This window comes from Taeniopygia guttata, chromosome 37, assembly GCF_048771995.1.
Source record: "Taeniopygia guttata chromosome 37, bTaeGut7.mat, whole genome shotgun sequence".
Lineage (NCBI taxonomy): Eukaryota > Metazoa > Chordata > Aves > Passeriformes > Estrildidae > Taeniopygia > Taeniopygia guttata.
The window spans coordinates 4,723,765-4,737,491 of record NC_133062.1 but is presented as its reverse complement, the minus strand read 5'-3'; the positions used below and the strand labels follow the sequence as shown (position 1 = coordinate 4,737,491).

At 56.0% G+C, this 13,727-nt stretch overlaps 2 protein-coding genes across 2 annotated transcripts in view; one reads left to right on the top strand and one right to left on the bottom strand.

Moving 5' to 3' along the window:
• Nucleotides 1–13,727, bottom strand: part of LOC140681563 (uncharacterized) — a 305,451-nt gene that overhangs the window by 121,722 nt on the left and 170,002 nt on the right. The window lies entirely within an intron of this gene.
• Nucleotides 1–13,727, top strand: part of LOC140681562 (uncharacterized) — a 422,013-nt gene that overhangs the window by 311,628 nt on the left and 96,658 nt on the right. The window contains 2 exon segments of the mRNA XM_072921494.1: nt 8,870–9,534; nt 11,538–11,540. Coding sequence (XP_072777595.1) covers nt 8,870–9,534; nt 11,538–11,540 — 668 coding nt within the window.

Genomic DNA, 13,727 nt, shown 5'->3' with positions numbered 1-13,727 from the left:
CACTTTTATCTTGGGTCCTTTTTTGTTTTTTGTTTTTACTGCTGGGGGTATGGAAGAGAACAAAACTGGAATGGGATCAAAATCTAGTAAATTAAAACGATCCCAGAACGAAAGAGACTTATCTTTACAAATTCTAGAAATCCTATCTGCTAACAGCTTTTCTTTCTCTAAAGGCAATCTTTCAAAAACTGACTTAAATTATATAATAGATTGTTTTCCAGTTTCCAGATACTAACACACACACTATTGGTTTAGAGTCATTTTGGGACACAGTAGGAACAAGAATATACGCTTTTCAAACTAATGAAAACTTTTCTGTAACTACGTTTCTACCTCTAGTTCACTCAATTACCAAAGCAGTCGAAAAGACAAATTCTCTGCAGCTTCCTTCTGCTGAGGAAAATCCACCCTTATCTTTCTCAACAGACACTGTCCCTTCAAATGCTAATTTGCCAGATAACATTCCTCTCTCAGTCCCTGGGACGGGGAACACAGACATTATACCACCCCACCCACCCGCGGGGTCCGTGGAGCCCACCCATCCCTCGCTCCCCCTCGGACGCGGCAAGCGCGGATTCCGCACTTGTGAGCTCAGAGCGAAATCACCAAGAGCTGAACTCACAGAGCTAAAATCACCCCAGAAGTGCTCGCTAAGTTGCCTGTGGCTGGGAGCTGAGCCGAGGGACCCAGACAGGCTGAGCCTGACAGCGCAGCGCTATCCGGACACCCACGGCAGCGGCAGCCCGGGGGTCAGATGGACCCCTGGGACCCCAGGCAGCATTAACCTGGAGTGACTGGGATCACAGAGGAACCATAAAGGAAGTTACTGCAATAATACTGGGACTGTCTGGGAGTGACTGGAATCATACTGGGAGTGACTGGAATCATACTGGGAGTGACTGGAATCATACTGGGTGACTTGGAGTTACTGGGACCTTACTGGGGGCAAATGGTACTGTAATGAGAGTGACTGGGTTCATACTGGGATCATACTGGGAAGGACTGGAACCATACTGGGAGTGCCTGGAACTATTATAGGGATGAATGGGAACACCTGGGGACATGCTGGGATCATACTGGGATCACACAGGGAGTGACCGGGATGATACTGGGATCACACTGAGTGTAACTGGAAGTGACTGGGACCATACTGGGGTGACTGGGAGCCACAGGGCCAATGCTGGGAGTGGCCTGGGGGGAGCTGGGGGAACTGGCCCAGCTGGGGCTCAGGGTTGTTCTCCCCCAGGGCTGCCCCAGGTCCTGCTGCCACCCCTGGCCCCACAGAGCTGAGGGACAGGGCACAGCTGAGGGACAGGGGACAGGGACAGGGGACAGGGGACAGCCAGGGAACACGGCCTGGCCGAGGGACACTGAGCCCCAGCACTTTGGGCTGTTGCCCTTGGGCTCCCAGCACAGGCCCAGGGGCAGAATCCCCTCCAGAAACTGCTGTTTGCTTTCAGCTCTGCTTCTGGAACATTCCCCAGGAGCCCCTGCAGTGGCTGCAGCCCAGCCGGGTGCCCGGGGCCACCAAAGCCGCTCCGGCAGTGCCCTCCTGCCCCGGGCAGGGCATGGAACACCCAAGGAAAGGCTCGTGCTGGGCTCAGGGCAGGGACAGGGCACTCCCCTGGTGCAGCTACGGGCACAGCAGAGATGGCCTGGGCAAAGGATTGGGATCAATGTCCCATGGAATCCCCACAGGGAATACTTCTCATTGCACTGCTCTGGGATGGATGTCCCATGGAATCCCAGCAGGGATTACTTCTCATTGCACTGCTCTCATTGGATTGGTCATCAATTCCAATCATTTCCCCATGGAATTCCCATGGCAGGGGGTTAGGGAGGAGATCCATCCATGGAATTCTCACCTGACTGGGATGAGACTGAGATCTGGCCATGGAAATTCCATGGCAATTCCTGCATTCCCAAGTCCCCCATTCCTGAATCCCCCATTCCCATAGGAATTGCCCTTCCCTTCCCACACCCACCTTTGTGCTCCAGAGCCTCCCGACCATATCTGATGTATTTTGGGGGCCTTTCCACACAGGTGTGTCCCAGGTAATGCTTCATCTGCTCCACCATGATCCCTTTGTGTTCCCAGCACCTCTGGGATATCCAGACGGCAGTGTTGGACACTGCAAAGCTCCCGTATTCCAGCTGGAAGGAGATGAAATCCTGTCCTTGAGCAGGGTCTGGCTCTCCCAAAATCCCAGCTCTGGCTATCCCAGTATCCCAGCTCTGGCTGTCCCAATATCCCAGCTCTGGCTATCCCAGTATCCCAGCTCTGGCTATCCCAATATCCCAGCTCTGGCTATCCCAATATCCCAGCTCTGGCTGTCCCAATATCCCAGCTCTGGCCATCCCAATATCCCAGCTCTGGCTATCCCAATATCCCAGCTCTGGCTATCCCAATGTCCCAGCTCTGGCTATCCCAATATCCCAGCTCAGCTCCCACCCCCATCCCCGGTGTCTGTGCCTCCATCCGGCCCCGCTCGCTGCCGCAGCGCTCGCAGAGGGTCCCATCCACGTCCCCCACAATCAAGGACTGGGGGACCCCCGGGCCGGGCTCTGACAGCACCACTTCCAGGAACTGCAGGGAGTGGAGAACTGGGGGGACACGGAGATTTTGGGGAGCTGAGGGAGCTGAGACTTTGGGGATCCAGGGGGGTCCACAGGCCAAGGAAAGGGGGGACATGAAGAGATGGCAGAGCTGGGAAGGAGGTTCAGGGGCTGAGAGCCAAGGAAAGGGGGTGCAGGGACTGGGAGAGCTGGGATGGGGTGTCCAGGGAATCCTGTGCCCAGGAAAGGGGGTGCCAGGGCTCCTGAGTGTGAGGAAAGGAGGAGCTGGGAGCTGGGAAAGGCAGGAACGGGGGCCCAGGGGTCCCAGGTCAGGGAAAAGGGTGGGACTGGGGGCTGGGAGAGGTGTGGGATGGGAACATGTTGAGTTGGTGCCGGATAAGGGGGTGCAGGGGGGTCTCAGTGCCTGGCAAAGGGATAAAAGGGTGTCTTGGTTCTCAGGAATGGGGGCGCAGGGGGGTCTCAGGGTCACGGAAATGGGGGCGCAGCAATGGAGAGGTAGAAGGGAGTTCCAGGGGTCCTTGAGCCCAGGAAAGGGGAGTCCAGGGTTTCCCAAAAAGGGGTACCAGGGTGGGAACACCCGGGGTGTTTGGGAAGGGGGAGTTCAGAGGGTCTCTGGCTTTGCACAAAGGTGGGGCTGGGGGCTGGGAAAGGCAGCAATGGGGGTCCAAGGTGTTCCAAGGCGTTCCAGGATCAGGCACATGGGAAATCTAGAGGCTGGGAGCAGGGAAAAGGGGAGCAGAGGGCCCTGATGTCCGGAAATGGGGGATTCAGGGGGGTCCCTGTGCAGGATAAGGGGAGCAGGGGGGGTCCCGGTGCCGGCAATGGCGATTCAGGGTCCCGGTGCCGGGGTCCCACTCCCCCCTCGCCCGCCAGGAGCGCCCCCAGCCCCAGCGCTGGAGCCACCGCGCTGCTCCTCCTCACTCCCAGTATGATCCCAGTATGATCCCAGTAGGATCAGTCACCCAGGAGCTGCTCCCAGTATGATCCCAGTACAGCCCAGTCACTCCTGGCATCCCCCCACCCCTCTCTGCGTTCCGACCTGTCCCGGCTCCATCCCCGCCCCTCCCGCGGCTGCGGGGAGGAGGAGGAGGAGGGAGGAAGAGGCGGAGCGGCAGCGGGAGCAGCAGGAGGAGCGGGGAGGATGAACTGCGGGGCTCCGGCTCCGCCTGAACTCGCAGCACCCCGGGAGCGTCGCCCCCATCCCGCAGGTGCCCGGGCAGGGGGAGCTGGCCCCAAATATCCCGGGGCTCCCTGGGTTTGGGGTTTTTGGGGGGATGTTTGGAGCTGGCAGGGCTCCAAGGCCGAGCCGCAGCTGCCCTCGGGGGGACATCGGGGGTCCCCGGGAGGTGTTTCTGGGGGGTCCCGGTGCGGGTGGCGGCAGAGCCCGGCGGGGCCGGGGGGATGCGGGTCCCCCCGAGGTGCGGGTTGGGCTTCCCGGCCGGGCCCTCCGAGCTCTGCCGGGGCCGCGTGGGGACCGCGCGGGAGCGGCGGGAGCGGCGGGGGGACCCCGGATTTGGGGAGCCCCGGGAGAGCCGCGGCTTCCCTGGGCGGGAGCGCAGAGAGAGGAGAGCCCCAGGAGCCCCAGCGGGGACCCCGAGAGGGGGGACCCCTGGCAGTGCCGGCACCCGGCAATGGGGGTGCTGGGGCTGGAGGGGCGGCATGGCCGGGAAAGGGGTTCGGGGGTACCGGGGCCGCCAGGGGCTGCTCCCAGCAGGTGCCCAGTTCCTACCCCTGCGTGCTTCCAGTTCCCTGTGCACTCCCAGGATGAGCCCAGTCAGTCCCAGTATCACCCTGGTCACTTCCCCTCACTCCCTGCAGGATCCCTGTTTCTCCCAGCATGAGCCCAGTCATTCTCAGTCATTCCCCATTATGACGCTATTTGCCCTCAGCAAGTCCCAGTTGCTCCCACTTTTCTCCGGTGTGTTCCCACTTCTCCCAGTTGCTCCTAGTATAGTCCCAGTCACTCCCAGTATGATCCCAATATGAGTCCAGTATGATCCCAGTCTCCCCCAGCAGGGCCCCAGTCACTCACACTTGCCCCCAGCATGGTCCCAGTTGCCCCCAGCACATTCCCAGTGGCTCCCAGTGTGGTCCCAGTCACCACCTGCATGTTCTTAGGTACTCTCAGTACATCCCAGTTGCCTGGAACATTCTCAGAGTCTTTGCCAGGCACTCCCAGTTACCTCAGCATGGTTCAGCTGCCCCCAGTTTTATCCCAGTCACTGCCAGTACCTCCCAGTTGTCACCTGCATGACTCCTGTCATTCCCAGTTGCTCCCAGTTGCTCTCAGGGTGTGTGCATTTGGCTCCCAGCATGGGCCTGGCAGCTCCCAGTAACCCCCAGTCAGGGTCCCTTGGCACCCACTGTAATCCCAGTATGATCCCAGTCACTCCCAGTATGATGCCAGTGCCCCCCAGTGTGATCCCAGTTGCTCCCTGTCAATGCCAACATGACCCCAGTAACCACCAGTATGATCCCTATGACTCCCAGTCTCTCCCAGTATATCCCAGTCACTCCCAGCATACTCCCAGTCCCTCCCACTTCCTCCCAGTTACTTTCAGCATGATTCCAGTTGCTCACAGCCACTCCCAGTCAATCCCAGTATGATTCCTGTCACCCTCCATGGACCTGGCTCCTCCCAGTCTCACCCAGCATGGACCCGGCTGCTCCCACTGTGATCCCAGTATGATCCCAGTTGCTGCCAGAATAGTTGCAGTATGATCCCAGGTGTCCCTAGAATAGTCCCAGTCCCACTCAGCATGGTCCCACTCACTCCCAGCTGTCCCCAGCATGGTTCCAGCTGTTCCCAGTGTGGTTCCAGTCCCCCCAGTATGGTCACAGACACTCCCAGTATATTCCAGTTGGCCCAGTAAGGTTCTGGTGACCTCAGAATGATCCCAGTCTTTCCCAGTTACTCCCAGTTGCCTCCAGCATGATCCCAGTTTCTGGCAGTTGCCCAAAGTGTGGTCCCAGTCGCTCCCAGTATGAACCCAGTTTCCCCATTTGTGGTCTCAGTCCCCTCAGCACAGTTCCAGTACCTTCCAGTTGGTCCCAGTTGCTTCCAATGTGTCCAGATTTTCCTCCCAACATGGGCCCAGTAGCTCCCAGTGACCCCCAGCCAGGATCCATTCACACCTGCTGGAATCCCAGTGGCTCCCAGGATGATCCCAGCTGCACCCAGTCCCCCCCAGTATTGTTCCAGTCACTCCCAGTATGATTCCAGCCCTGCCCAGAATGACTCCCTGTCACTCCCAGTGTGGGCCCAGTTGCTCCCAGTCACCTCCAGCATGGTTCCAGTCACAGCCAGCACACTTCCAGTCATTCCCAGTATGATGCCAGCCAGTTCCAGTAGGATCCCAGTATGAATCCAGCATGGGCACAGCTGCTCCCATTATCATCCACTGTGGCTCCAGTTGTTCCCATTTACCTCCACTGTGGTTTCAGTCTCTCCCAGTGTATCCCAGTTGCTCCCACCATGTTCCCAGTCACTCCAGTTGTCCTCAATTGCTTCCAGCCTGATCCCAGTTGCTCCAAGTAAGATCCAGTAGGATCCCAGTTGCCCCCAGCATGCTTTCAGTTGCTTCCTCTTCTCCCCAGTGTGATCCCAGTTGCCCCCAGTTGTCCCTTGTATCAACCCCATCACTCCCCATATGATCCCAGTTGCTCCCAGCATGGTCCCAGTCATGCCCAGTTGTCCCCGGTGTAGACCCACTCACTTCCACTCGCTCTCAGTTCTCCCCAGCATGGTCCCCGTTGTTCCCAGTGTGTTCCCAGTCACCCCAGTAAGGTTACAGACATCCCCAGTAAATCCCAGTTGCCTTCAGCATCTCTGTGGTCATTCCCAGACACTCCCAGTGATCCCAGTAAGGTGCTTGTTATCCCAGTATGATCTCAGTCATGCCCAGTATGTCCCAGTTGTCTCCAGCCTGCATCCAGTCATTCCCAATTCCTCCAGTTTGCTTGCAGCATGATCCCAGTTTTTCTCAGTTGCTCCCAGTAGCCCAAAGTGGGATCCCAGTTGCTTCCTTTCATCACCACTATGAGCCCAGTAACCTCCAGTATGATCCTTGTCACATGCCAGCACTCCCAGTATGGTCCCAGTATAATCCCAGTAACTTCCAATCACTTGCAGTATGGTCCCAGTTGCTTCCAGCTACATCAACCCAGTCAATCCCAGTATGATGCCATTTGCTCCCAGAGTGCTCCAAGTTGCTCCCAGTCACCCCCAGTACAGGGATGCTGTGTATGGTGTGTTCCCAGTCACTCTCAGACACTCCCAGTATTAGTCCAGTCCCTCCCAGTATGATCCAGAGATGATGCCAGTGTGCTCCCAGTCAGTGCCAATATGAACCAGTTGTGCTCCACATGATTCCAGTTGCCCCTTTCACCCTCACTGTCCCTCCCAGTCTCTCACAGTGTCCCCCAGTTCCTTCCAGCATATTCCCACTCACTCCCAGTTCCTTCCAGTGTGATCCCATTTGCTCACAACCGCTCCCAGTCAGCCTCAGTGTCGTGGCACTCACTGCCAGTATGATCCCAGTCACCTCCAGCATGATCCCAGTATAAGCCCAGTTGTTTCCAGTCATCCCCAGCAGGCACCCAGTGACTTCCAGTTCCTCCCAGTTGCTCCTAGCATGATCCCAGTTGCTCACAGCTGCTCCCAGTCACCCTCATCATGCTCCCAGTCACTCCCAGTATATCCCATTTGCCCCCAGCATGGTCTCAGTTGGCCCCCGTAGGCTCCTACTCTGTGTCAGTATGATCCCAGTACAATCCCAGTCTCCCTCGGGGTGACTGCAGTCTGCCCTGGCATGGGCCCAGCTGCTCCCAGTATGATTCCAGTACAATCTCAGTACAAACCAGTCCTTCCCAGTGCTGCCACTCCTGGCATCCCCGAGCCCTCTCTGCGATCCCCCCTCCTGATCTCCTGAGAGGAGCCCCAAGGGCCGGCAGTGCCCAGGCAGGGTCCCCAGGCAGCCCCAGTTTGGATGTGCAGCCCCCAGTTTCCCCAGTTTGCCTCTCCTTTGGCCCGGGCCGGGTTCCCCCCTGGAACAGCGGCTGGGAGCAGCCGAGAGCCCCGCGCTGCCCATCCCGACCTGTCCCGGCTCCATCCCCGCTCCTGCCGCGGGCTGCCGGGGCTGAGGGAATGGGAACTGAGGGTGTCGCTGCTCCTGGGGGAGGAGGAGGAGGGAGGGAAGGGCAGGGATGAAGGAGGAGCGGGAGGTGGGGATGGGGAGGAGGAGGAGGAGGGGGTATGGAAGGGGAGGGATGGAAGAGGAGAAGGAGGTGGGGATAGCGAGGGGCAGGAGGAGGAGGAGGAGGGGGGATGGAAGAGGAGGGGCGTCAGGAAGAGGAGGAGGAGGTTTAAAGGCGGATGGAGCAGAGCAGAGAGAAGCGCCCGGTCAGCCCTGCCTGAATTCGCAGCCCCCACCTGTGGGATCATCGCCCCCCATCCCGCAGGTGAGCGGGGAGGGGGAGCTCGGGCCAGGTCTCCTGGGGGGTGCCTGGGTTGGGTTATTTGGGGAGATGTTTGGAGAAGGAAGAACTGCGAAGCTGAGCGGAAAAGGCCCCTTGGGGGGACTCCTTGGAGCCCCTGTAGCCCAGAGCAGGGAAGAAGGGGAGAAGGGAGCCCGTGAGCCCAAACAGCCCCGGCACCCCTGAATGGGGAGAGCCAAGAGGGGGGAGCTTTTGGCATTGCTGGGACTCCCGGCAGCCTGGGGAAGGTGGGAAGCGAGGAGAACGGGGACCCCCAATCCAAGCGTGACCCCAGCAGCTGGGACGGGGGGAGCCCCGAACAGCAAAGGGGAGGGAGCAGGGACGGGGAACTCCTGGGAAGCTTTTTCAGGGCTGGATCTTGGTGTTTGGGAGGTTTTTATGGAGCCCAGGTGGCCAGGGACTTGTAGAGATGGACTGGGACAGAGGGAGCTTCCAACTCAACGTGCTCATCCCTTCTTTTCCCCAAACCAGGATTTCCCATTCCCAGCCCCTGGGAGGCTGCGAGGAAGAGGAAGAGCCTCTCCTTGTCCTTCCTTCCCCAGAGCAGGAGCTGAGGATGGAGAGCAGGGAGGACAAATCCCCGCGGCAGAACCTGGTGGGAGAGGCCGTTTTGAGCGACTCCACAGCACAGGAACCCGACGGGGAGGAAAAGTCCTGGAGATCCCGCACGAGAAGGGGCTGCAAACGCAGATCGCAGGGATCTGAGGGGGAAAGACCCACCCTGGGCCAGGGAGGCAGCTGGAGATGGAGCCAGAGGTCAAAGCTGGGGGTCCCTGAGCAGCTCCATGATGGGGAGAAGCCCCACAAGTGCTCGGAGTGTGGGAAGAGCTTCAGGTGGAGCTCTGACCTGATCGTGCACCAGAGGACCCACACTGGGGAGAAACCCTATGAGTGTGGGGAGTGTGGGAAGAGCTTCAGCCGGAGCTCTGACCTGATCGTGCACCTAAGGATCCACACTGGGGAGAGGCCCTACGAGTGTGGGGAGTGTGGGAAGAGCTTCAGCCGGAGCTCCAGCCTGATCATGCACCAGAGGATCCACACTGGGGAGAGGCCCTATGAGTGTTCCAAGTGTGGGAGGAGGTTTCAGACCGGCTCCTGTCTCCTCCGGCACTATCCGGTTCACACGGAGGAGAGGCCCTTCTGCTGCCCCGACTGCGGGAAGGGATTCAGGGACAACTCAAAACTCATCCAGCATCGCCGCATCCACACTGGGGAGAGGCCCTACGAGTGTTCCAAGTGTGGGAAGAGGTTTCAGACCAGCTCCAATCTCCTTCAGCACTATCGGATTCACACAGAGGAGAGGCCCTTCTGCTGCCCCGACTGCGGGAAGGGATTCAGGGACAACTCCATCCTCATCCGTCATCGCCGCATCCACACCGGGGAGAGGCCCTACGAGTGTCCCCGGTGTGGGAAGAGATTCTCACAGAGCTCTATCTTGACCCGACACCAACGGAGGCACCGGTAAGGGAAGCCCTGCGAGTGCCCCAAGTGTGAGAAGAGCTAAACTCCATCCCCCACTGGAAGACCCACATTGGGCACAGCCCTGGTGACCCACATTCCCTGTGATCCATGTTGGGAACACACCTGGCTGCTTCTCCTTTAGTGTTGACCTTTATTTTTTTATCTTCTCAATCTCTCTGTACTCCAAAAGCCAAGAGAGATCGATCTTTCACCTCAAAACCACTGACATCCCACGGAAAACAAATGAATTTTAACCCACAGAGCCTTAATCCCACCTCAAATTGCTTGTTCCCACCTCAAAAAGAACCTCAATCCCACGCCAAACTCACTCAATTCCACAGCTGCCTGGGAGGAGATTGGGAGAAGTGGGATCCCAGTTTGGAGCAGTGAGATGGGGATTGTGTGGGGCTGGGTGGCTGAGATGTATTTGATAGCAAATAAAACTTTCAGACTTAGTGATTTCTTTGCCGTTCATCTCCAGTCCGTGGCAGTTCTGTTTTTCAGGGCACCACCTTCTCAGCTGATTGTGTTTGTGTCCTCCTTTCCCTCCCACCTCTCTTTGTGCTCTGTTTCTCTCTCCGTGTCTCCCTTGACCCAGGGACCTCCAAAGACCCTCCCCCAATTTAATTTCCTCAGGGACCACCAAAGATCCTTCCCTGATTTAATTGAATCCTCCTCTAATTTAATTGCCCCCTCTGCCCCCAATGACCCACCCCTGATTTTGTAATTATTTTATTTCCCAATTATTATTTTAATTCTTAGTTCAGGAGCTGAAGTTATGGAGGCCAGCAGGGAAATGTCTCTGTAGGATTTTGCTCCACTTGGCTTTCAGCCCCTTCTCAAGAGCTTTGCCTTTGAGGGCAAAGGGAATGTCTTTTCCTGGCTGGGAGCTGAAATTCCAGACCTCTGGAATGTGTGCAGGGCCATATAGACTGGGATCAACAAGAGATTGGGATCAGATATGCACTGAGATCCTGTGGTCTAGGATCAGCTAAGGACTGGGATAAATTAGGGACTGGGGCCCTACAGACTGGAATGAACTGAACTGGGATCAAATACGGACAAGGATCAAACATGGACTGGGATCCTATGGACTGGTATCAACAAGGGACTCGGATAAAATAGGGACTGGGATCCTACAGACTGGGATCAATTTGGGACTGAGATTATATGGACTTGGATCAACTAGAGACCTGGATCAACTACGGACTGTGTTCAAATAGAGACTGGGATCAGATGTGGATTGGGATCCTATGGACTGGGATCAAATATAGACTGGGATAAAATTGGGACTGGGGTCAGATATGGACTGGGATCATATGGCCTGGGATCAAATATAGACTGGGATAAAATTGGGACTGGGATCAGATATGGACTGGGATCATATGGCCTGGGATCATATGTGTCGGGGAAGCTCAAATAGGAAAGCCTTATAAATATGACTGCCTGGCAAAAGGTTTAGAAAATACAGAGACTGAGATGGTAACAAGTTGTGACATACCAAACCATAGTCACTGCACAAGTAGAACACAATCGTACAGCCAGGATGAAGACAATCCCCCCTTCTGGTTGAACAATGCCCTTACCTACAGGTAGGTCCAAGGGTCAAATGGACTGTTGGATCTCACCCCAATGTATGGTTCATCCCACACCTGTAACCCTCCCCTGAAGTATCAGGAGTCTGTGACCCCATTGGCCCGAGTCTTGTTCCAGCCCACCTTGAAGCCCCTGACAAGGAGTCCCTGAGGAGCCAGACGCTCTCTTGGAACTTCCCTTCTCTTGGAACTGCCCCTCTCCTGTGTTGCCTTTATGAGAGACAACGGCGACCTGGTTACAAGAAGACAGCACGGCAGCCCGGCCTCACCCGGGCTACTCGGACTAACGACACACGCTGACACCAATGTGGTGGACGATCGAAAGCGTTTATTATCTTATCTCATGGGTTTAAATAGTCTTGGGAGACTTTGCTTCGTCAGAGGGGGGCTGGGGGTCTCAGGGGATAGTGGGTAGTGGAATTTTACTTGGGCCGGTGTGGCTGCATTCCTCTGAGGTTTCTGGAGTTAATAGATAAGTGGGGAAGAGAGGCAGAGAGGGGGATGGGTCTATCTTTCCGTCACACCCCGAAATCTTCCGTTCGCCTGTCCCTTACCTACCACATCTCCCCCCTCCTTATCACATATAAAATGAGGTAGTCATAGGTAGAGGCACTGGAGTGAGGTACAAACCTGCAACTTGTTAAGGAAAGGGTGGTTTAGTAGATCTGGGTAGATTTTTTAAGGCAGGTGCTGAAGGCTTTAGCTACTGACTGTGTTTGCAGTTTTTGGTTTACAGCATTTGTTGGTGGCCTATGAACAGAATGTTTGCCCTTTCCAGACAGGCTTGAACAAACGAGACTAGTTTGTTCAGCAGGCATGGTCCTATGGTAATAGCCAAAAGCAGTATTGCCAGTGGACCTACCAGGGCAGAAATTAAAGTGGTGAGCCAAGGTGATTGATTGAACCAGGATTCAAACCAGCTCTGCTGGGTCTCCCTGTCTCTCTTTCTCTGAGCCAGTCTGTCTCGGAGTTCTGCCATGGAGTCTTTAACGACTCCTGTATGATCTGCATAAAAGCAGCATTCCTCCTTCAACGCTGCACACAATCCCCCCTGCTGCATAAACAAAAGGTCAAGTCCTCGCCTATTTTGTAAAACTACTTCTGAAAGCGAAGAGACTGATTTCTCTAGGTAGGAGATGGATTTCTCGATCCTCTGCAGGTCTTCGTCGATGGTCATTTGCAGCTGGGAGAGTCCGTGTTGCTGGGTTGCGATGGCTGAGACGCCCGTGGCGGTGCCAGCTGCTCCCAGGCCGAGCAGCATCGCGATAGGTATACTTGTGATGATTTTTCTTTTGTGGAGTCTGTTAGGTGCTTTGAGAAGATGGTATATCTCTTCGTCTGAGTGGTACAAGACCCTGGGGACAATCAGAACTTGGACACAGAAATCAGTAGAGTCATTGAATTTGTCAAGGAACACACAAGGACTCACTCCGGACCTTTGGCAGACTCACATTCTAGACGCAGATGGGATCACCCACTTGCTAGTTTTTCTGTTAGGTTTGACAACTTTAGTGCAGAAGTTGCCTTTCTGCTTTGCTAAGGTTGCATTCTCAAAACATCTGCCCTGTCTTGTGATTTGACTCAGGGTGATTCCTCTGCGGGGAGTGTCCCATCTGCACTGGCGGGGGGCGCTGGCCGAGGAGTAACTGAAGGGGGTGTCCAAAGCAATGCCTTCATAAAAAGGGGGTTTGATATCATAGCAAAGCCAACAGGAGTTAGTTAGGTTCGGTTTGGTTTCGTTTAGGGTTAGGAAGGTAGCTTCTAGCATGCGAAAGATTGGGTTTGGGTCTGACTCAGCCATGCGGCCTATCTGGGGGGTATTTGCAAGGCTGGTCGGGGTGTCAGTGGCTTTTGGGGTCAGGGTTTTGAGGTGGGTTGTGTTTTTCTCTTTCAGCACATTCCTGATAATTTTGTTGGGTCCCACTGGTCGAGGCGTTGGCGGCTGGAGCCTGATAATTCTCACATTCACCTACCTCCTCAGTCCTCTGAGGACCACTGTCCATGTTCTACCCGTGGCCCAGCTAGGGTGATCTGGCTGTAGGACAGTCATGTTATAACTTACGCATGCCCGTTGACTAGGCTGTGCAGTGTGGTCTCCGCAGCCAAAGGGTGCCCAGGTGAACTGTAAGAATTTGTCGGGCTCCTGTGGTTGCCACCCGTCTGCCCATGGTCTGGCATCTGTAACAATGGTTTCGCAACCCCAATACCCACAATGTCCCCACCCCGGGTAGTCACAGTACCTTTTCCCTGGGTTGGACGCTGGGCACCAGTAGGATATGTACATGAGTATGATGTGTGGGCTTGAGGGCCGTATTTTCGGTTGCCCTGGAAACAGATCGGCTATGTGGAATACGAAGGATGGAGCATTTGCGGTGGTGACCTCTTTGAACACCTTGTCACTTGAGAGGTGCTGCATGACCCATCTGAACGGCTGGTGAGGGTAGTGGCCTGGGTCAGCTTGTCCTTCTGGCCACAAGTTTCTAAACAGCAAAATTGCATGAAGAAAGACATTGTGCATGTTTGGATCTCACCACCGTGGGATTTTCAGGTGTTGTCTGGCAGTTTGGTGGTCTGTCATCTCTTTCTGGAGCAGGGGTG